General features: G+C 40.2%; 2 protein-coding genes across 2 annotated transcripts; both read right to left on the bottom strand.

The window, feature by feature from the left end:
- Positions 1-763: 763 nt before the first annotated feature.
- Positions 764-8,851, bottom strand: LOC107574666 (trichohyalin-like). The gene is made up of 5 exons (XM_016261103.1): positions 8,832-8,851; positions 7,584-8,656; positions 7,055-7,211; positions 1,819-2,890; positions 764-1,476 (listed from the first exon to the last, which is right to left on the bottom strand). The coding sequence occupies exons 1-5, from the start codon at positions 8,848-8,850 to the stop codon at positions 1,014-1,016; spliced, it is 2,784 nt and encodes a 927-aa protein (XP_016116589.1). The 5' UTR covers position 8,851; the 3' UTR covers positions 764-1,013.
- A 74-nt stretch (positions 8,852-8,925) lies between these two features.
- On the bottom strand, positions 8,926-14,136 carry LOC107574664 (GTPase IMAP family member 8-like). Its single transcript, XM_016261102.1, has 4 exons — positions 14,121-14,136; positions 13,064-13,252; positions 9,010-9,696; positions 8,926-8,960 (listed from the first exon to the last, which is right to left on the bottom strand). Exons 1-4 carry the CDS (start codon positions 14,134-14,136, stop codon positions 8,926-8,928), a joined length of 927 nt encoding a protein of 308 aa, XP_016116588.1.
- Positions 14,137-22,159: the final 8,023 nt, after the last annotated feature.

A 22,159-nucleotide genomic window follows, 5' to 3' on the forward strand; every position in this document is an offset into this window, starting at 1 on the left:
GTTTAGAGGAACAGAAAAATTATTTGAATGGGTTTTGTTGGGGGGGGGGGGGATCCTCTAATGGGAACAACACAAGTCACTTCCAACTGGTACACCATTTGTCTGTGTGTGTTAATGCCACATTAAAAAGAGTTTTTAAAGTCAAACTCTCAACATATTATTTACTACACAGTTGCAGTAAAGTTACTTGTATCTGTAGCCTTGGCTAAAGTTTATTCATGGTATTTAGCAGAGTTTCAGTTAGAGCTTTAGATGATGTTGAAGACAGGCTAAAAATAATAGGTAGTTAATGGGTAACTATAATAGATTACATGTAGTTATTCTGCCACAGTATAAGTTTTCAAGTTTTGTTGGGTTTTACTCAGTTCAGTCTTTCTTTTTGGTAAATGGTTTGTAAAATATATGAATTGGTTATTGTTCAGCGTCTCAGTAATGAAGGACTAACAGAAGCACATGGTCTGTGTGAATGAGACATTTATTTTTAGTGTTAGTCACCAGAAAATAACAGAAAATGTGAAAGTACAGCGTCATTTCAGAATAATGTTCAGAATACAATGATGATGCTACAAATAATTAAATGAAAACACCCAAAGTAAACATCTTTTAGTTACGATATTATTGTGATCTTAGGTTTCATCTACTGCATGAGAGATTTTACAGTCCATGAACAGCTCACATCAGTTTTCTATCTTTTTTCTCTTTTATGGTCTGCTATAATTCATCTTTTTTTTTTCAAAATCTACCAAAAGAAAAATAATTTTGTATGATCGTTTTAGTTCAGATGTATTCAAATCTGCTCCTGCAGAACTTTAACTCTAATCAAACCCCCTCATCAAGGTCTGCATGATCTCTTAATAACTGACAGGTACTGTATGTACAGTAAGTGATTAAACTCTGTATGACAGTGAGCCTTCAGAAGCATGTGGGAATAACCCTGATTATACGAAGAAAGAAAGAGAAATACAGAAAAACCCTTCAAATTCACTACAAATTCACTACTGATCAATAATGTTTCACATGACATGACATGTCCATTTATCTTCTAGGTCCATTCTTAACCTTTTCACTTTATTCAGTTGTTTTTGAAACTCTTCAAGTCTCTCCTTGAGCTCCTGAACGTGCTGCTCTTTTCTCTTTCTGAAATCATTCAGTTCTTCTCTTTGTTCTCTGGCTTCATCTTCATGTTTCTTCTCCATCTTCTCTATTTCCTCTTCAAGATTCTGTTTCATTTCATCACACTCTTTTTCTTCTCTGTCTATTCTTTCTGTCTCCTCTCTTTCTCTTCTCTTGATCTCCTCCTCTTGCTCTCGTTTCAGATCTTCCATCATTTTCTCCCATCTCTTCTCCACTCGTCTCTCTTCATCCTCTTGTTTTATTCTCTTCCTCTCCTCTTTTCTCTCTCCCTCCAGCTGCTCATAAAATCTTTTCATTTCCTTTATCTTTTCTTCGTATTCTCTCTCTTTTTGTTTTCTCTCTCTTATCTGTTGTTGTTTCTCCTCCTCTCTGTTTTGTTTTTCTTCTTCTCTCTCTCTTTCAGAATTATTTCTCTTGTTCTCCAGTTCTTCCTGTTTTTCTCTCAGCTGTTCCTCATGTCTCGCTTTTCTCTCTCTTTCCTCGTCCTCTCGTTCTCTCATCTCTCTGTTCTTCTCTTCCTCCCATTCTCTCTGCTGTCGTTTAATTTCCTCTTGAGTCTCTTTGTCATTTTCAGCCTCTTTTATTTTTCTCTTCCATTCTTCTCTCTCTTTCTCTTCTTGTTCCTTCATCATTTGTTCCTCTGAATCTCTCTTTTTTATTTCCTCCTCCTGTTTTTTTCTTAACTCTGTCATGCCATGTTCATGATAATTTTTCATCTTTTCTTGGCTTTGTTTATATTTTTCATCTCTCGTTCTATCATCTTCTTCTTCCCTTTCTTTTTGCTGTTTTTCATACTGTATTCTCAGATCTTCAATCTCTCTCTTCATCTTCTCTATTCTTTGATCATATTCAGCTCTTTGCTGTTTCTCTTCTTCTGATTGTTTCTGATCCTCCGTCTCTCGTTTCTCCTGATCAGATTTTTCTTTCTCCTCAAACTCTCTCCTGAGTCGTTCCTCTTGTTCACTGAACTTGTTCTGCAGCCTCTGTTTTTCCTCATGTATCTTTTGTTTTTTCTCCTCCAGTCTCTTTTTCATGCTTTCAAATTCCATGTCATATTTGACTTTTAATTCTTCAACTTGAGACTGATTTTGTCTTTCATTTTCTTTTATTATTTCCCTTATATGTTCAATGGAGATCGCTGCCTCTTCAAACATCTCATTAGTGAAGTATCGGCCCTGATTCATTTCTTCTATCATATTCAACAGCTGAGTAACTTGTGTCTGATCTTGTGTCTCTGTGTTGTTAAAAGCCAGGAATCTGTTTCCACATTCACTGGTCAGTGTCTTGAGTTCAGTATCTTTACTTTTCTCTACATATTGCTCCATTGTTTGTCCTCTCAGATCATCTCCTCTAGTGAAGAGAACAATGCAGAAATCTGCTGCTTTTGAGCCAAAGATCATCTTGATCATGTCTAAAGTGTCTTTCTCTTCTGGAGTGATTTTTTCCACGCTCAGCACAATGATGAACGCATGTGGTCCAGGTGCTGACAGTGAAACACACTTCATTATTTCTTCCTGCACTTGTTCATTTGTCAGTGAGGGGTCAAAGAGTCCTGGAGTATCAATAACAGCTACTGATTGACCATCAACTTCACCAACTCTCTTCTGACAAACAGTGGTCACCGACTGTGAACTGGCTTCCCTGTGCAACTCAACGTTTCCAAGGATATTGTTTCCTGTTGCAGACTTTCCACTTCCTGTCCTCCCAAACAGCAAGATTCTCAAACATCCTGACTCTGATGATGAATCTTCTTCATCTGAAAATGACAATAATAGAGTTTACAGCTATTGACCCTGTTAAAGAGTTTACATATGACCCTGAGCAACAAGTGCTAAACTCAAATCTAAAATGTAAACTATTTATAAAATGTTAACAGTCCATCTCAGTGGTTCTCAACCATTATCCATTATACAGGTAGCTATCTTTGAGGGAGGGGGAAGGGGGGCTGGCAGAGCCAGAGGGGTGAGGGGGCGAGGTGCAGCTGGAAGTCAGAGGCAGAGGAAAAGCCAGAGCGATATATCAAGGTAAAGCCTGAGGGATGGCCATGGTGTCCATGGTGGAGCCAAGAATGTGTTGAACCAAGGTGGAGCCAATGTGGCCGAGGTGGAGTCTGGGGAGCAGACGAGGGGCTGAAGGGAGACAGTGGATATAAGGCCAAGGAACTGTATGCCTTTGGCAGAGGAAAGAGGCTTAAAACTGGGCAGGATCAACAGCAATGAAGGAGACTTGGAGCTGAGCAGGACCAGCAGTGAAAAAGGAGACTTCGAGCTGGGTGGGACCAGCACCATCGAAGGACAACTGGAGCTTGGCATGACCAGTGGTGACAAAGAAGACTTGTAGCTGGGTGTGACCAGCACAGATGAAGAATACTTGGAGCTGGGTGGGACCAGCGGTGACAATGGAGACTTGGAGCTGAGCAGGACCAACTGCAATTAAGGAGTCTTAGAGCTGGGTGGGACCAGCACCAATGAAGGACACTTGTAGCTGGGCAGGTCCAGTGACGATAAAGGAGACTTCGAGCTGGACGGGACCAGCAACAAAAAAAAGAGCCTTGTAGTTGGGCAGGACCAGCACCAACAAAGGTCACTTGGAGCTGGGTGGAACCAGCAGTGACAAAGGGGACTTGAAGTGGAGCAGGACCGATGGCGACGAAGGATTCTTGAAGCTGGGTGGGACCAGTAACAACAAAGGAGACTTAGGGCTGGGTGGGATGAGCACCAACAAAGGACACTTGGAGCTGGGCAGGACCAGCAACAATGAGGGAGACTTGTAGTTTGGCAGGACCAGTGACAAAAAAGAGCCTTGCTGATGGGCAGGACCAGCACTGACAAAGAATACTTGGAGCTGGGTGGGACCAGTGGTGACAAAGGGGACTTGGAGCTGAGTAGAACCGATGGCGACGGAGGAGTCTTGGAGCTGGGTGAGACCAGCAACAACAAAGGAGACTTAGGGCTGGGTGGGACGAGCACCAACGAAAGACACTTGGAGCTGGGCAGGACCAGTGAGAACAAATGAGGTTTGGAGCAGGGTGAGGTCAGTGGCAAAGAAGGAGTCTTGGTTCTTGGTGAGACTAGCAGACTTGGTGCTGAATGATAAACATTTGGAACTGTGCTGAACAAGTGATTACTTTAACAACTTAAAACTGGATGGGACCAGCAGTGACTGTAATATTGCAAACACCTCCTCATCTGGCTCATCACATAATCATTTCTCATTCAATATTAAATCAAGTCAAGTAAAGTCTGCTTTATTGTCAATTCTTCCCCATGTACAGCACATACACACAGAGAATTGAAATTGTGTTACTCTCAGACCCTTGGTGCATACAGATAACACTAACAGTAGAACATAAATACAGATTAAATACAAAATACAACTATACAAATATACAATAAGGTAAAATGAAAAAAATATAAAAATATATATAAAGCAGCACAAGGCACATGGCAGATAAGAGTGCAAACCAGTGAAGTAAACAACAGTGCAAATATAATGATTTGTAGTGCAAAAGAGCTTATTTAGACTGATTAAAGTGACAGTGTGTGTGAGTATTTGGGAGGGGGGGAGTGGGAGAGTTCGTCAGAGGGTTAGAGTTCAGTGGTGCGTGGGGCAAGAGAGGGGAGGGGGGGGCAAGGTCGGGAGGGAGTTTCAGCTTCCTGACAGCCTGATGGATGAAGCTGTCGGTCGAGCGGTTGGACCGATATGCAAACTGGAAGGGGTCCAGTGAGGGGGGGAGGGCAGACTTTATATGGTGCATGACTAGCCGTTCAAAGCACTTCATGAGGATGGGGGTAAGTGCAATTGGACGGTAGTCATTGAAGCAGGATGCAGACGACTTCTTCGGGACTGGAATGATGGTGGTAGCTTTGAAGCATGTGGGGACAACAGCCTGACTTAGCGAGATGTTGAAAATGTCTGTGAAGACATCGGTGAGTTCCACTGCACAGGAACACAAAAACACAACAGTCTCTTACAGTCTTCTGGGTTGAGCGTAGTAGTCTTATGTAGTCCAGTTTATTGTCCAAAGAGCGTACGTTAGCCAGTACGATGGTGGGGATAGCCGGCTTGTGTGGGTTAGCCGCTAGCCTAGCCTGGATACCTCCGTGCTTACCCCTCTTCTGCTTCCTCTCGTGCCACTTGTGGCGCCTCCGCTGTGGGCGAGATGCAGTAGTGGGGGTCGGTAATGGTGTGGGCCTCCGGAGCAGACCGAGGTCCCGCAGCTCTTCGGCGTGCGCAGAGTTTAACTCTAAAAATGTGGTTCTGCCGACATCGAGCAGAAATCATTCAAGCTCCAGCTTTTATTATGCACCTTAGCCAAGGGAGTGTGGCCAAGATACAAGACAGCTACAAGACACCATCCCCCAGCACTGTGGAGAATCAACAACTAGCAGACGATCTGAATGAGTTCTACTGCAGGTTTGAAAAAACTTCCTGACAGACAGACAGCAACTAGTGAGGCTGGGAAAATACACATACAGCACCCGTACGATCAGCACTGGAGCTCCTCAGGGTTGTGTTCTCTCTCCACTGCTCTTCTCCCTGTACACCAACGACTGCACCTCTAAAGACCCCTCTGTCAAGCTCCTGAAGTTTGCAGACGACACCACACTCATCGACCTCATTCAGGACGGTGACGAGTCTGCTTACAGACAGGAGGTCGAGCAGCTGGCTGTCTGGTGCAGTGCCCAAACTAACTCAGCTCTCCGTGCCCACCTCCGTCTGTCAGTGGATCAACAGCTTCCTGACAGACAGACAGCAACTAGTGAGGCTGGGAAAATACACATCCAGCACCCGTATAATCAGCACTGGAGCTCCTCAGGGCTGCGTTCTCTCCCCACTGCTCTTCTCCCTCTACACCAACGACTGCACATCTAAAGACCCCTCTGTCAAGCTCCTGAAGTTTGCAGACGACACCACACTCATCGACCTCATTCAGGACGGTGACGAGTCTGCTTACAGTCAGGAGGTTAAAGAGCTGGCTGTCTGGTGCAGTCAACAACCTGGAGCTTAACACGCTCAAAACAGTGGAGATGACCGTGGACTTCAGGAGAAACCCCCCTGCACTCCCCCCACTCACCATCATGGACAGCACTGTGACTGCAGTGGAGTCATTCAGGTTCCTGGGCACCACAATCTCTGGAGACTGCAACATTCATACAGCCAGTGAAAATGTTTCCTTAAGATCCATATTTATCAATGCCCTCAACTTAGTAGGGATCATTTAAAATATCAATGACTCTACACATTGTCATAATAATAATAAAATAATTATTATTTATATATATATAGCAGAGACACATAAAATTAGGAAATTATTTAATTAGATTGTTTTTATTTAAATGATTATTGAAGTTATACAGATATTGTTATTCTCTTTTAGAATCTCTGCTGCATGCTCTGCTGCTGACTCATTTGTGCAAAGGAAATGGGCTTTTTATTAATAATAAAAATAAATAAATAAATAAATATAAAATCAACAAAAAAAAAAAAAAAAGATCCGCACCAAAGGGGGAAACAAACTTTTAATGACAGTGATTTTAAAACAAGGATTTTACCTCCTCGTTGTTGAGAAACATATTGTAGTGATCCACTATACAGGCTATTTTATTCATTAATGTTGCAGGGCAGAGTTGACAACAAGCTTCTGTGCTCCTGAATGTTTCTGTATGTGTGCAGCGAGATCTCCAATCTCTCTCTCTGTGTTTGTGTGTGTGTGTGTGTGTGTGTGTGTGTGTGCGTCAATGAAAGCAGCGCATTAATATAAAACTGATTAAACTGGCTTTGAACTACCTGTGCATTAGACGGTTTTAATGCATACCTGCCAGTCAATCAGAATCGAGTATGATGGTATAAACCCAAATATTTGATTCTTTGCAAATTAATTTAACTGGTTGTTTTGATTTATTGTTTGTATACTGACCCTCAGAACTTTCTGTGTAAAGTTCATTGAATATATGTCTTTCTTCTTCTCTTTCTCTTTCTCGTTCCTGTTTCTGTTTCTCCCATTCCTCTCGTTCACTCTTCATCTCCTCTCTTATCTTTCTCTCTTGTTCGTCTATGCTTTTAATGTCTGTTTTATATTGTTCTTCTCTTTCTATATATTCATCTTCTCTTCTCTTTCTCTCTTTTTCATGATTCTGTCTTTCTTTCTCCATCATCTTCTTCATTCTCTCTCTCTCTTCTTCATGTTTGAACTGAAGTTCTTCACTCTCTCTCAGTCTTCTTTCTCTCTCTTGTTTAAGTTTCTGATAATAGTCATCCCATGTTTCCTGCTCTATCTTTCTCCTTCGGTCCTCCTCTTCTTCTCTTCTTTGTCTTCCTTGTTGTTTCTGTCTCTCCCATTCCTCTCGTTCTCTCTTCATCTCTGCTTTATATTGTTCTTCTCTCTCCCTAAATTCCTCTTCTCTTCTCTTCCTTTCTGTGTCATGATTCTGTCTTTCCTCATCCATCATCATCTTCATTTGCTTTTTCTCTTTTTCATGTTTGTATTGGACATCTTCCTTCTCTCTTTCCATTCTCTTTCTCTCTTCTTTAAGTCTCTGATTATATTCATCCCACTTTTCCTGTTCTTTCTTTCTCCATTTCTCCTCCTCTTCTTCTCTTCTTTGTCTTTCCTGTTGTTTCTGTTTCTCCCATTCCTCTCGTTCTCTCTTCAGCTCCTCTCGTATCTTTCTCTCTTGTTCCTCTCTCTCTAGAATGTCTCTTTTATATTGTCCTTCTTTCTCAATAAATTCATCTTCTCTTCTCTTTCTCTCTTTCTCATGATTCTGTCTTTCTTCCTCGATCTTCATCTTCATCTTCTTTTTCTCTTCTTTATGTTTGTTCATCAGTTCTTCTCTTTCTCTGACCACTTGCTCCACTTTCTCCATCAGGATCTTCATCTGTTGTTCTTGTAATTCTCTCTCCTTCTCTCTGAAGATCTTACATGAGTAGTAACTCCCTCCGTTCTCTTTCACCATGTTGTCTATCTTCTGCAGTAGATCAGTCACCTGTGTTCGATCTCCAGTCTCTTTATTATTGAACACATGGTATCTGTTTCCACATGCTTCAGTCAGGTTTTTAAGGGCAGATCCAGGTTCTCCCAGATACTGTTCTATGGTTTTGCCATTCAGATCATCTCCTCTGGTGAAGAGCACCATGGTGAACATTAATGAGTTTTCACCAAACGTCTCCTGGATGATCTCCACAGCTGTTGCCTCTTCTTTAGTGAATCGTTGTCCTAAATTGAGCACGATGATGAACACATGTGGTCCAGGCAGGATCATGGAGATGCTGTTGCTGATTTCTCTCTGGATTTCTTCATTACTGAGTTCAGTATCAAACAGTCCTGGAGTGTCGATCACAGTAATGTGTCTGCCGCTGATTTCAGCTGTCTCTTTCTGACACTCTTTAGTAACAGATTTTTCAGAAATGTCTGATAAAAACACTTTTCTTCCTAAGATGGTGTTTCCAGTTGAACTTTTCCCAACTCCAGTTTTTCCCAGCAGCACAATCCTCAGTTCATCTTCTCTTTCTCTTGAATCTAAGGATAGATCAAATAAAAATTCAAAACAATATATTGAATTTCAAGTTAATATTGTCAATTATACATGCGATAGAATATGTATAATTTTTCATACTATCATATTATTTCTTCCAAACTCTGCATGTAATGTTATTTTTATCTCAAAAATACATGCATATTTTCTGATCATTACCTTGTGACTGAAACCACATGTGCAATGAGTTCCACAGTTTTTCCACTGGTGCCTTTAACAGTGTCTCTGTCGAGAACAAATGCCACTATTTTTATCAACCATATGCTTTAATTTCTGCTTTCACTGTAACTGTTAATGGACAATAGTCATTCATGAAAAAAAAAAGACTTTAACAAACCTCCTCCACCGCGTCCTGTTTTTGTGCACTCTTTAAGATCAGGATCCTCCTCTTCATTGTCATCTCTGACTGAAGCTCCAGATCTGCTTAGATCTTCATCCACTGATGATCCATCACCTCCATCCTCATACATGTTACCAATGAGAAAATCTTCACGTTCTTTCTTGAGTATCTCCTCTGTCTTTCTGAACAACTCTGATGGCCATCCTGGGTTGCTTGTATCAAACTGAAGATGTCTTCCTTCACACTCCTTTATTAAATCATGAATAGCGATATTCCTATATCTGAATATGAATCCGCGTGTCTCTTCATCAGTAGTCAGCACTATAGTATGTTTCATGGCCTGCTCACTGAAGAGGTTCAGCACATATTTCACTCTGTTTCTGTCGTTCTCAGTGAAGTCATTATACTGCATTACGAGTACAAACACATGAGGTCCTGGAGCAGACAGAGACACACACTCTCTCACTGCCTCTATTATCTGATCCTCTGAGAGATTCGGCTGGAGCAGGTGAGTGTTGATGACTGTGATGTGTCTCTTCTCCACCTCTCCACTGATTCTCACACTGTGCTGCTGTAAATAAGATGGAGCATCACTGCTAAATGCTGTTGTATCCAATATAATGTTTCCCAATCGGCTGTTTTCTGATTCATTCTTTCCTAGCAGAACAATTCTCAAATTACTCACTGAAAAAGAGCACAAACACACATGTTGGGTCTTCATGTTCAGGGGACATTCCAAAGACATAATGATTTTTCTACCATGCAAACTGTTTTTTTAGGGCTGCCCCTTAATAGTCGACTAATCGTTAGTCAACCAGAAGAGGCTTGGTCGACCAACATTTTATTAGTCGCTTAGTTGCAGAAAGAAAAAAAAAAATAATCCACAGACGAAGTCACGCAGTTCGTGACGAAGATCGTTATCGGCTACATTGTAATACAGTAGCCTACATCCAAACCTATCATTCACCGACCTCAAATATGGCTTATCATCTGAAATATGTAAGTATTAGCAACTTTACATGGCCGCTCAATCTAATGTTAACCTAGAGAAATGTGCGCTATTCAAGTGTCTGTGTGGAGTGTGAAAGCTTAACAGCAGCGTGCTCACTGCATGACATATGGAGGCGCCGATGCGCTCACTTGCTCTTAAAGGGTCAAGGGTCAGTCATGGAATCCGCGATGTCAGCCCAGGCCTGGTTGTACAAGGGTACTAGATGGTGCTAAATACTCTCAAACGAAAGCAAAAGCAATTAAAAGATCTGGCAAACTATTTAAAGTGTTTTTGCAGTGTTGCCGATCAAAGATATATCTGTTGATTTCTTCAATGCAATGTCCAATCAGAAACGTTAGTTTTCAGAATTCACTCACCGCTGAAAGAGCCGGAGTTTTGCACGCTCGTGAATCATCTCATGACTAACGTTAAGTGCAGATGCGATGTAAATAAGATATTTATTGTGTAGTTTAAAGAGCTTGATTATAACAGAACTTTGTGAGATCGCGATGAACTTTGATGAGTGATTCTTTTAGTGATAATAAAGGGAGCGCGGCTTTTGTGTTTTCTAGGCTATAATCCATTCAGAATTTGAAACTTTTGTTTTTTGGACACATACATGCTGCAAAGTTTCAGGAATGATGCTGGATTAATTCTCGAAATATCAGTGATAAGCAATGGACGGGACAAAAAAGTGATTTATTCTGGAACCAGTCCTGGCCAAACTTCCACAAAAAATGCATGTCCTGAGCGAGATCATAAAAGCATGTGTAAACTTTATTGAGATCAGGACATATCAACCAGTAACAGAAGTTCAGAAATGAATGGTATACGATTTATGACAGAATAGTCCCACGACTGATCGTTTATTTTTTTCCTCACGTGTCTCACCACAATGATTCAAAACGGACACATTTCAAGTGACATGGGAAAAAAACACGGTAAACTTAAATAAACATCAGAAAAGCAGCGCACACATTTCTGTTTCAGACACACATGTCTGTTTCGGGTAGTATCAGGGTGATGTGAATCAAGAAGGTTGGATGTTATGCTCCGTGTATGTGTTAGGGGTGGTCATTAGGAGTTTAGGTGTGTCGCCATCCAACCATCCTCCTCAATCATTTCAATAATTCATCCAACTTGATCTGGATCCAAATTTATCATATAGGTTCAGAAGACTTGGAATGTAGACCAAGAGCTGCATAGACTAGTTTTTTTTTTATGGTGGCTTTTGTCATTTTAGGAGGAGAGTGAAAATCAGTCTCCACCTTCATTTTATAAATAAAACTGGTTTTGTGCTCCACAGAGGACTAAAATCATAGTAATCAAGTAAAAAAAGTGTTCTCTTGAAAGGCACTTTAAGGCAGATTGTTCTGGACCAACATGCTGATTTACAGCTAGATTATCGTGGAGATTGAGGTCTATGTTCCAAGTTCAAAATCACCCAGATTAAACTGATGAATGTTTAGTCGAGAAAGAGGCAGTAAATGATTTTTGCTCTTTCAATCACAACTTATACTTCTACATTCCATCTCTTATCACAAAACCCTCAATACACAACAAAAACACAGCTCCAATCACAGCATCCTCATTCATCGCTGTTGAATGACGTCACTGTCGCCTGGCATACGGCAGAGACGTTCACAAGTCTTTAAGTCCAAGTCAAGTCTCGAGCCTTTGGTCACGAGTCCGAGTCTCAAGTCATGCTAAAAAATCCCATTCAGAATCCTCATGTATTGAAATCTTCCTATTTACGAAGCTGTTTTATAGGCTATAGACAAAATATATGATCTATGATCTGCTTTGTAAAAAAAAAGAGGTGTTAAGATGTAAGGTTAATGTACATCCAGTCAGTTACTACTGTTTTAATCCATGTTCAAAACTGTTTTTCTGTAATCGAATTCTATAATAAGAGTCCGATCTACCATGACACACACTGTATCTAGCCTCCTAAAAACAATGTAGCTACAATCATCAAAACATTCTCATCTTGAGCAGAAAAGAAAGAACTAACAGTTTCAAAGTTTAAGTTCCATCCTAGCCATCTAACAACAATTTTCAATTATATTTAGGCCTACATATTTTTTTAAATGTTCTTATCCTACATATTAATAATGCTAAATGTCGGAAACGTCTTGTCACATCTGGTTTGAATAGCTACACTCTTAAAAATAAAGGTGCTTCAAAAGGTTCTTCAAGCGATGCCATAGAAGAACCATTTTTGGTTCCACAAAGAACCATTCAGTCATAGGTTCTTTAAAGAACCATCTCTTTCTTACCTTTTTAGAATCTGAAGAACCTTCTTTCGCCCCAAAGAATCTTTTGTCAAACAGAAAGGTGTTAAAGGTTCTTTATGGAACCATTTAGACAAAAAGGTTCTTCTATGGCATCGTGAAGAACCTTTACTTTTAATAGTGTAGTCAGAGGTGGCGGGTGTCCGGAGAAAGAGAGAAAGCGCACGGAGCTGAAAGGGCTTGAATAAAGCGCGTTTGGCTTTAGATAAAAATACTAGAGGATATAGCGCTAAAAGATATTTACCATAAACGACCCTGAGCGCTTGCTATGTGATCCGCTCCACTGTTTTGACGTGCTGCTCACTTAAAATGGTGCTGCTGTTACGGCTTGCGGTCAGGATTTAAGGATACAAGACTCAAGTTGCTTTTAAAATATTCACGAGACCTTTAGTCAAGTCTGGAGTCATTTCAGGTCGAGTCTGAAGTCAAGTCTTAAGTCTAAAAAAATACGACTTGAGTCCGAGTCACTAACTCGAGTGCCCATCTCTGGCATACGCCACTTTATAGTGCCTACTGGTGGTGTGAATGCAAACAGGAAAATGGCCCTAGGGGAACATCTTGATTAAAAATGTAATCCTGGTTCCCTGAGAAGTCATCTGACAAGATGTTATGGGGAATGCTTCCAGCATGACCAGTATCTGAAGCACGTGTTCAAACGCACGAGGAAACACATGACTTGTGAATTACGTACTTGGGGGAGGAGTACGCATGTTAAGTCCATGAAGGGGAGGAATGTGCTAACTGCAAGCATTTCTTCATGAAGAACCTGTATTCATGTTTGTCCCTTTTCTCGAGGGAAATGGGGCCAGCGTCTGCACCCTGCTGCTCAGGACCCTTGAGCGTCGAGGTGAGGTGGCAGAAGGTGTAGAAGCTGATGAGTCTTCCCAGCCTGCATGCCCCACATATGAGGAACTTCTGGAGGTTATGGCCTGTGCCACAGAGAGACTAGATCTCACTAGAGGACACAAGACGAGTGTTGGACGAGTGATTTCTGCTAAGACAAAAATGTCCCAACTGAAAGGGAAAATTTTGTTCTTGTGGAACATACCTTTTTAAATGTGATGTATAGGCCAAGTAATTAAACAGCATAAAACAGCAACAATAACAGCTGGCTGATTTCCTTTAACAGAGCACATACAAAATGAACTGAAGCAACGAGACCTGTTTTACAGAACACGGAAGTCTGTTGACCTTTTATATAGTTTCAGAGATTTACCCATGTTGTCTCATAAAAGGAAATACAAAAAAAAGTTTCTTAATATCACTGCCAGTGATTTTCTTTCTGTTAGGACAATTAGATTCCGGACTACTTCCATCTGCTATAGAAAAAATCAATAAAAAAATCCCCACTCACACACTCACTCACACACACTCACACACACACACACACACACACACACACAGACACATAGAGAGAGAGAGAGTGACTTCACAATGTTTGCAATACCACAAACACACAAAAAAATACCAAAAAAACTAGCATAAAACATTGGGAGTAGAAAATCACCCATAATATTTTGTCAAATTGAAATTGTGATTTTGAGAAAATGAAAGAATAAAGCAGTGAGCAGTGAACAAATTTGATGTGCATTGGAAAATTATTTATGTACAAAAATGTATGTGAGATGTAACCTTTTATTTAGATTACTAGTTTCTTCCTGGTTTTTAATGCCACTTTTAAACAATGTGAGAGCTCAGTAAAATATAATTTAATAAACTAAACAAAGTAAACAACTGTCTACTGTTGGCTAATATTTCATAAATACTTCATAAATCATTGAGGAAACTTTGCAGTAAATATTTGTATCTAATTTGATTCTTACCTGAACCCGACTCCATTTCAACACCAACACCTTCAAATCAAAATTGAAAGAAAAAGGCTTTAAGATGAGAACGATCTTGTGATACACCTGGAGACAAACCCGGATTAACAACATTTTGTGCCCTGGGGCTACAAAGCAAACCCAAGTGTAGGGCTGTAACAAGTTATTAGTTCAATAATTGATTCATCTAACCATTATTAGAATGATTAATTGGCTATCACCGATTATTCACAACTAATCAGTATGCTTTGACTGATTAATCGACTTTTTGCTATCTACAGTTACTGGCACTGTTTTTATTAGGGCTGGGAATTGACAGGAACTTCACGACTCAATTTCTATTCATAAACTTACAATTTGATTGCAATATATATCAGGTACAGTACATGTTAATGTTTCTGAATGAAAAAATCTCTCAACTACTGCTGTAAACTATAAAGGAACCCAGTCAGCTGGTACATTATTACAATATTAAAGGTTAAAATTAACAATGGATTTGGATACAATTGCATATCACTGACTTTTGAAATAAGGGACAAAACATATGCTACACACAAAAGCTCTCTTTATGTTAAAGGAGACATATTATGCCCCTTTTTACAATATGTAATATAAGTCTCTGGTGTTCCCAGAATGTATCGGTGAAGTTTCAGATCATTTATTATATCATTTTGAAAATGCCTATTTTCAGTGGAAGCAGAAACACGCTGTTTTTCGTGCCTGTCTCTTTAAATGCAAATGAGCTGCTGCTCCCCTGCATACATGTCCTTGTGGGGCCCATGCTGGCTTTTTGCGGGTCCAAATGTTCTGTATGTGTTTTATGGCCTTATTTCAGTGACTTTAAAATGGTAGTTTTTCACTAAGCACGCATAAACGTTGTTTTCTCAAAAACACAATCACGTACATACATGCTGCCCACATATTATTGTAGCCCAGTTTGTGCTGATTACAGTGTTATTAACCCTCTGGGGTCCGAGGGTGTTTTGGGGGGCCTGGAAAAGTTTTGACATGCCCTGACATTTGTGCTTTTTTCAGTTGCTTACAAACATTTGAATGTCTAAAGTTTAAACTAACCTGTCTGTAATTATCAAGTGCTCCTTCAGATCCTAATTAGTTGGTTCAGGTGTGTTTGATCAGTACCAGGGTTCTTCTTCTTCTTGCTTTACGGCTGATCACAGCCTTATAAGTGCATTACCGCCACCTATCGCTCAAATGGACCATTGACCAGGACCAGGGTTGGGCAGCCCTGTTGTAGATTAATAGTGTGGGCTAAGTGAGGGCTGCCCGTGCAGGGCCAGCACTAAGGGACCAACGTTTTGCCAATGAGCAAAATCTCAGAGGCCCTGCGCTGGGGGCCCTTAGGCTAGCCCTAAGTGGGCCCGTAAAGGGCCAGTGGAGGCTCGTTTGCAGGGTAAACAGCAGGGAAATAAATGTTTATTTTAGATCTGTGTGGCAGCAGCAATATACAGTAAATAAATCAATAAATGCACTGCTCTGTCGTCTCTGAGGCTGGGACTCTAAACAGTGTTCTGTGCTCGTCTGTGCAGCCAAACACTGAACAGTTAGCATGCTTCGCTCAAACTTTCATCATGGTGTTAGAGTTGGTACACCGCTGTCGCTTGCGTAAACACAATGACGGCGCCGTGGGTGTAAACGTACAGATTAAGGGGCGGTAATATTATAATGAGATCTTTGCCACGTCACTAGTGGAGTGAAATCAGACGGGCTGGTTTTCTCAGACGCTTGCAGAAAAAGGCTTCCCAAAACAAAGTTACTGGGTTCATCTTTTTCACGTTCCTTGTTTGTTAGATGCACCGGGACCTGATTATAGCACTTACAACCTGGAAAAGTCAGATTTTCATGATATGTCACCTTTAAAAATACTTAAAAAGCTACCTCTACAGAATATCTGTATCCTCAGGGCATTCATTGCTTTCATTTTGAAATAATTTCTTTAGTATTATTTTAAATACATGCTCTATAATCTATACAAGTAAAATACATGTAATTTAACCAGTCCTCAGCATGAGGTCACAATGTAAAACTGCAAAAAACAATGGCATGTAAAACTGCAAAAATAAGACATATTGTACTGCTAAAAGGAAAAAAAGCAAACCAGTGGAAGGATTGTCGTTTTCAATTACATATTAGCTTAAAAATTTGTTTGTCCTAATTAAATTGTTGTCCATTCAGTTGTTGTAACCTCAGTTTGACCTTTGTTTTTGTCAGCTCTGTCAGTACTTAACACCATCAGATGAAGGTTTCTGTTAATATGACGAGCTGCATCTCAAAATTCACTTTAGATGGAAACGTTTGTTTGTTTATTTCCTTCTTACCACCATTCCAGCATCTGGCTATATACATGGCGATAACCAATTAATCCATTCACAAGTCAATCTATACACTAGTCTTGTCTTTACAAACACGTCCAGGGACAATTTAGAGTATTCAATTAACCTAACCTGCATGTCTTTGGGTTGTGGGAGGACACCAAAGCACCTGGCGTAAACCCACGCAGACACAGGGAGAACATGCAAAGTCCACACAGAAAGGCCTCCTGTCCCTGCCGGGGCTCCAACCGTAGACCTTCTTGCTGTGAGACAACATTGCTAACCACCGAGCCACTGTGCCGTCCCCAGATGGAAACATTGTGCATTATAATAAAGTTAAAAAATAAATTGTGTAAAGAGTTTGTAGCTTAAATCACTATATTTGAAATAGCTTGAGCACTGCAGTTCAGTTGTTGACCGTTCAACAGGAAATCAGTTGAAAGCATCCAGTCATCTCATACCATTGAAGCAAATGTTCAGTTTATCAGTATATATTGTAATAAATATTTGAGAAATTATTGTTGTGTTTTATTGTTCTACTCTATGAGTGATAGTCAATGTAAAAACAGCAAATGAGACAACAAAGTTAAAGAGGGTAAACTTTATCATTCATCTGAATTGTGCACATATGTTTTACCTTATATGTTAACTTCTCAGGTAATATCAATTGTATGAACTATTTCAGATACGGTCGAAATTACAACAATGGTTACATATACATATGTTTAACTGTTTGATCAGAATTATTGCTAGGGATAATTTAGTACTCGCTGGATATAGGGACATGTCATAGCGACCCTACTAAATTGCAACAACACTGAATCACCTAATCAGGCAATGATTTAACCCTCTGGGGTCTGAGGGTGTTTTGCGGGCCTTGAGAAGTTTTGACATGCCCTGACATTTGTGCTTTTTTGCAGTTGCTTATAAACGTATATATGTAGCTCAGCTAAGGTTATTTATAATCTCCTAAATGCATATTTCTGAATATGTAAATGTTTCTGATATTCATGGGTTAAACTTCTATAAATGCCACAGGCTCATATAAAGGTATATAATTTCACGTGTACAAGTCAAGTCAAGTCACTTTTATTGTCACATCACCACAGCACATGTGCCTTGGTGAGTGAAATTCTTGGGAGCGTGCTCCAGACAGTGCAGAAACAATTTACATATAAACATACAGACCTCAACAGATGACAATGTGCAATATGCACATACATATAGTCAGTACACACAGTGTACTATTAGACATACTTACAGTTAGCACTGCACATTATACACAGTATGTACATACTTACAGTTAGCAATACACATTATACACAGTATGTACATACTTACAGTTAGCAATACACATTATACACAGTATGTACACATTCTACGTTATGTAGACATATATACACATAAAATATGCGAAGGTGCAACAGATTATACATGAACTGGATACGCAAAATGTCATGGATGTGCATTGGATGGTATCCAGTGGTATCAGATAGATTATTGTATTTAAATGCAATGTGCATGTATAGTCCAGTATTGAACTGTTGGAGTTAAGTGCAGTGTGTGGCATACCGTATTGTGGGAGTATGCTGTAGGGTGTATTAGTTCTGACTGTTCATTACTCTGATAGCCTGAGGGAAAAAGCTATCCCTCAGTCGGCTAGTGCGGGATCGGATGCTGCGGAGACGTCTTCCTGAGGGCAGCAGAGAGAGCAGTCTGTGGGATGGGTGGCTGGAGTCACTGATGATCCGGGCTGCTTTCCTTATACACCGCCTGGTGTAGATGTCCTGGAGGGAGGGAAGCTCACCTCCAACAATGTGACGGGCAGTTCGCATGACCCTTTGCAGAGCTTTGCGGTTGCCAGCAGTGCTGTTTCCAAACCAGGCAGTGATGCAGCCAGTCAGGATGCTCTCCACAGTGCAGGTGTAGAATGTTCTGAGGATGCTGGGGCTCATGCCAAACTTCCTCAGCCGTCTCAGGAAGAAAAGGCGTTGATGTGCCTTCTTCAGCACTGCATCAGTGTGTGTAGACCATGTGAGATCCTCACTGATGTGAACGCCGAGGAACTTAAAGCTGTTTACCCGCTCCACAGGTGTCTTGACGATGGTGATGGGTGTGTGTTCTCTGCTCTGTCTCCTGAAATCCACCACCAGCTCCTTGGTCTTGTCGATGTTGAGTGAGAGATGATTCTCCTGACACCATTTAGTCAGGGTGCTCACCTCCTCTCTGAAGGCCGTCTCATCGTTGTCGGTGATCAGGCGTATCACCGTTGTGTCGTCAGCGAATTTGACGATGACGTTGGAGCTGTGTGTGGCTGCACAGTCATGTGTGTACAGGGAGTACAGAAGTGGGCTGAGGACGCAGCCCTGAGCACATTTGATTTGATTACTTCAGGTGCTTTCTGTCAAAGTGGCTAGTAATAGTGTTGGAGTTACACGGCACTGCTGTGTTTCACACGCTTTTGGCAGGTGGGAGAGTATCAAAAGAGGGTAAAGGCCTGAATGAGACCCCCAAATAAATAAAGTCCCCTTCTGGCAAACATGAAATGATGCATCATGTAATAACCATGAACAACTCTGGACCTAATATTATTTTTATCTGAGACAAATCTAAATGATTCACTTGTTGGTCTGTTTCTCACACAAACCTAATGGAAATGGTTTCAAAAGTCCTGAAGTACAGTTGTATGTACAAGTTTTATGCAGTTTTTAAAAATAAAAGAAATCTCAAAACAATTTTGAATAACTGTTGATTATTGTTTATTTTTGCAACAGTAAAAGCATCAGTTTGGATGTTTTGTGTTCCGCAAAAGAAAAATCATACAATTTTAGAACAACACAATTTTCGAGCAAATCCGCGCTCTGCTTCTGTGAACAGCAAACCCCGCCTACTTTGATTTGATTAGCCGTCTCTATCAGTTTGACATTGACGAGCGCTTAAACTGCTGAGGAAGACCAGCCTAAAAATGTAGCTACTTTAAAAAAAAAAAAATTATTATCTTAATTTGCCACGTGTCACATTAAACATGAAATATGAAAATGTTTAATGTTTTTTAAAATAAAATAAAAGTATCTTTAGGGTATCTCTGGGAAGGAAAACTGTTTTTTCTCTCACCATAAAAGCTTAAATTATATATATATCTCAATGGCCAATTACATCTGTAAACCAGAAGTTACCACGTGAAAAGTGAATGTTCAGCTTTCCCAAATACACTCATTCAACACAAGACATGGAAATTTTATGAGCATGCATGTCAAAATGAAAGTACTCTACACCTCTTTATTATGATGGGATGTAAATTTTAAGCAAGGTGGCACTCGGTCGCTGGTGAATATCAATCATTAAAAATCTGATAAACACATTCTATCACACTAACATGTTCCAAGCCACTTTACATCACAAAAGCCACAAGTAGCATCAATACCACAAAAATGGTACAATTACACAGACTTCTTAATGTGACACAAAAATTGTTCATACAGGAACAGTTAAAAGAAGCAATGAATCATATTCTAAAAACATTGAAATTACAACTTTCCCATATTGTAATAAAAGTGTTAGTGTTTAGGTACAGAAATGAGTAAACTATCACAAGCAGTTTTATGTAGAACAGATGCAGGAGAGTTTTCCAGCTCGGTGCAGGTAAAGAACAGGCTGAACAAAACCAGCCAGCGCATAACAGATCACAGAAATGAACCAAAGTGCTTGAATATTCTGAATTAGAATGCTATAGAATCCTGTAATAATCAACAGGACATGCATGATCAGCATGCTAACAGAGGTTATTAGAATGAGATGAAACGCTCTTCTCTTCATGGGGTTTTCCTTCTTTCTCTCTCCTGGTCCTGACTGCTTCAGAGCTCTGAGAACAGCCACAAGACAAAACAACTGGATGGAGAAGAGGACAAGGAACTGCAGTGAGAAGAACCATATATATACGTAAGCGATGTCTGAGATTGAACTAAACATGCAGCACAAACAGGAGCCGAGAGTGCTGATCCAGACCACAGTGCAGCAGATCACTCGATATCTGAGAGGTTTGTACTTCAGGAAGGTTACAGGATGAACCACTGCCAGGTAGCGCTCCACACACATCAGAGACTGAAACAGAGGACGGCCAGCGAAGACTAGTCCTAGTAAAAACAGTGGTAATTCTGTGATGCTTGAAATAAAAAAAAAGAGAAAAAACAAACAATTCACACAGATACCGATCTCACAGACGGAGAGGTTGAGGTTGAAGAACTCTGATGTGTTGGTTACATAACTGTACTTCTGTTTATTCTTTTGATTTTATTCTTAACATTTTTAATGTTTGCAAATATTAAATGTAAATATCTAACAGGCAAACAGAAATGCATGTGTGAATTTGTATTCAGATATTTTACTGTAAATAGCAGGTAAATGTAAATGCTTAATATGTGAATTAGTAGAAAATCAAACTCAAACTTTGGCAGATCTGCTCCTCCTTCAGTGAAGCTCCTCCCACAACAATCACACCTTCAGTGAAGCTCCTCCCACAACAATCACACCTTCAGTGAAGCTCCTCCCACAACAATCACACCTTCAGTGAAGCTCCTCCCACAACAATCACACCTTCAGTGAAGCTCCTCCCACTGCAGTTCAGCAATAAATGCTGGAATATTCCCATCAGTCTACAAGTGAAGACGAGCGTCAAAGCATCAGGAAGAAGTGAAATCAGCAGAGACAGAGTTTATTGAAGGACAGAGAGAACATGAGCGATCCAGAACCCTGCAGAATGAAACACACTGAAGAACAAACAGGTTGGTGTTTATTCTTAATCCTTCATCAGTGAAGCTGAAGAACATTTAAAGTTATCAGCAGTTCATCAGATTTAGTGATTATAGTAGAAAAATACTTTGAGTTAAAAAAAAAGTCCATCTTTTTTTTCAATCGCCAGGGTACAAAATAGGGACTGAAACTCAAATGTTGACATGTCACTTCCTGTATGTTGCCATTAAAAAAGAAAAGAAAAATGCTTTTGTTTTAAAAAGTTGTCAAAAATTGTGCTGTAACAGTGTTGAGTGAAAAATATTGGCCAGTTAATTAGTGTAAAATAGTTATTACTTACATAATAAGTTTTTATTACAGTATAGTAATGCTAATATTATGTTTATAATATAGTATTATAATTGTGGAGTTGATCAAGCATCAAATAGTTTTCACTACAGAAACATTGGATTAGTGTTATTGTATCTTATTTTGTAAAAATGATTATAATTTAGTGTAGCTTTTGTCTGCTTTCTACAGTGGCCGAGAGAGATGCAAATAGAAAAAAACACCTGCAAATTAAGAAAACAACTTAATCAATTTAACAACACGCACACTGCAAATGCTCACGACACAACCGAACAAAGAAACTCGCTGCAAGTGCTCACGACACAACCAAACAAAGAAACTCGCTGCAAGTGCTCACGACACAACCGAACAAAGAAACGCGCTGCAAATACTCACAGCACAACTGAACAAAGAAACGTGCTGCAAGTGCTCACGACACAACCGAACAAAGAAACTCGCTGCAAGTGCTCACGACACAACCAAACAAAGAAACTCGCTGCAAGTGCTCACGACACAACCGAACAAAGAAACGCGCTGCAAATACTCACAGCACAACTGAACAAAGAAACTCGCTGCAAATGCTCACGACACAACCGAACAAAGAAACTCGCTGCAAGTGCTCACGACACAACC

This window comes from Sinocyclocheilus grahami, unplaced genomic scaffold (genome assembly GCF_001515645.1).
Source record: "Sinocyclocheilus grahami isolate Dianchi unplaced genomic scaffold, SAMN03320097.WGS_v1.1 scaffold2302.1, whole genome shotgun sequence".
Taxonomy (NCBI): Eukaryota; Metazoa; Chordata; class Actinopteri; order Cypriniformes; family Cyprinidae; genus Sinocyclocheilus; species Sinocyclocheilus grahami.

Excerpts from the sequence above, each read along its gene's own strand:
- LOC107574666 (XM_016261103.1), bottom strand. Across the intron at positions 7,212-7,583 it reads AAAAGCAAATGAAGATGATG|AAAACAGACATTAAAAGCAT; the intron begins ATGGATGAGGAA and ends GAAGAACAATAT. Across the intron at positions 2,891-7,054 it reads TTACACAGAAAGTTCTGAGG|ATGAAGAAGATTCATCATCA; the intron begins GTCAGTATACAA and ends TGTCATTTTCAG.
- LOC107574664 (XM_016261102.1), bottom strand. Across the intron at positions 9,697-13,063 it reads AGGGACAAACATGAATACAG|TGAGTAATTTGAGAATTGTT; the intron begins GTTCTTCATGAA and ends GCTCTTTTTCAG. Across the intron at positions 8,961-9,009 it reads AACAGGACGCGGTGGAGGAG|TTACAGTGAAAGCAGAAATT; the intron begins GTTTGTTAAAGT and ends GTCCATTAACAG.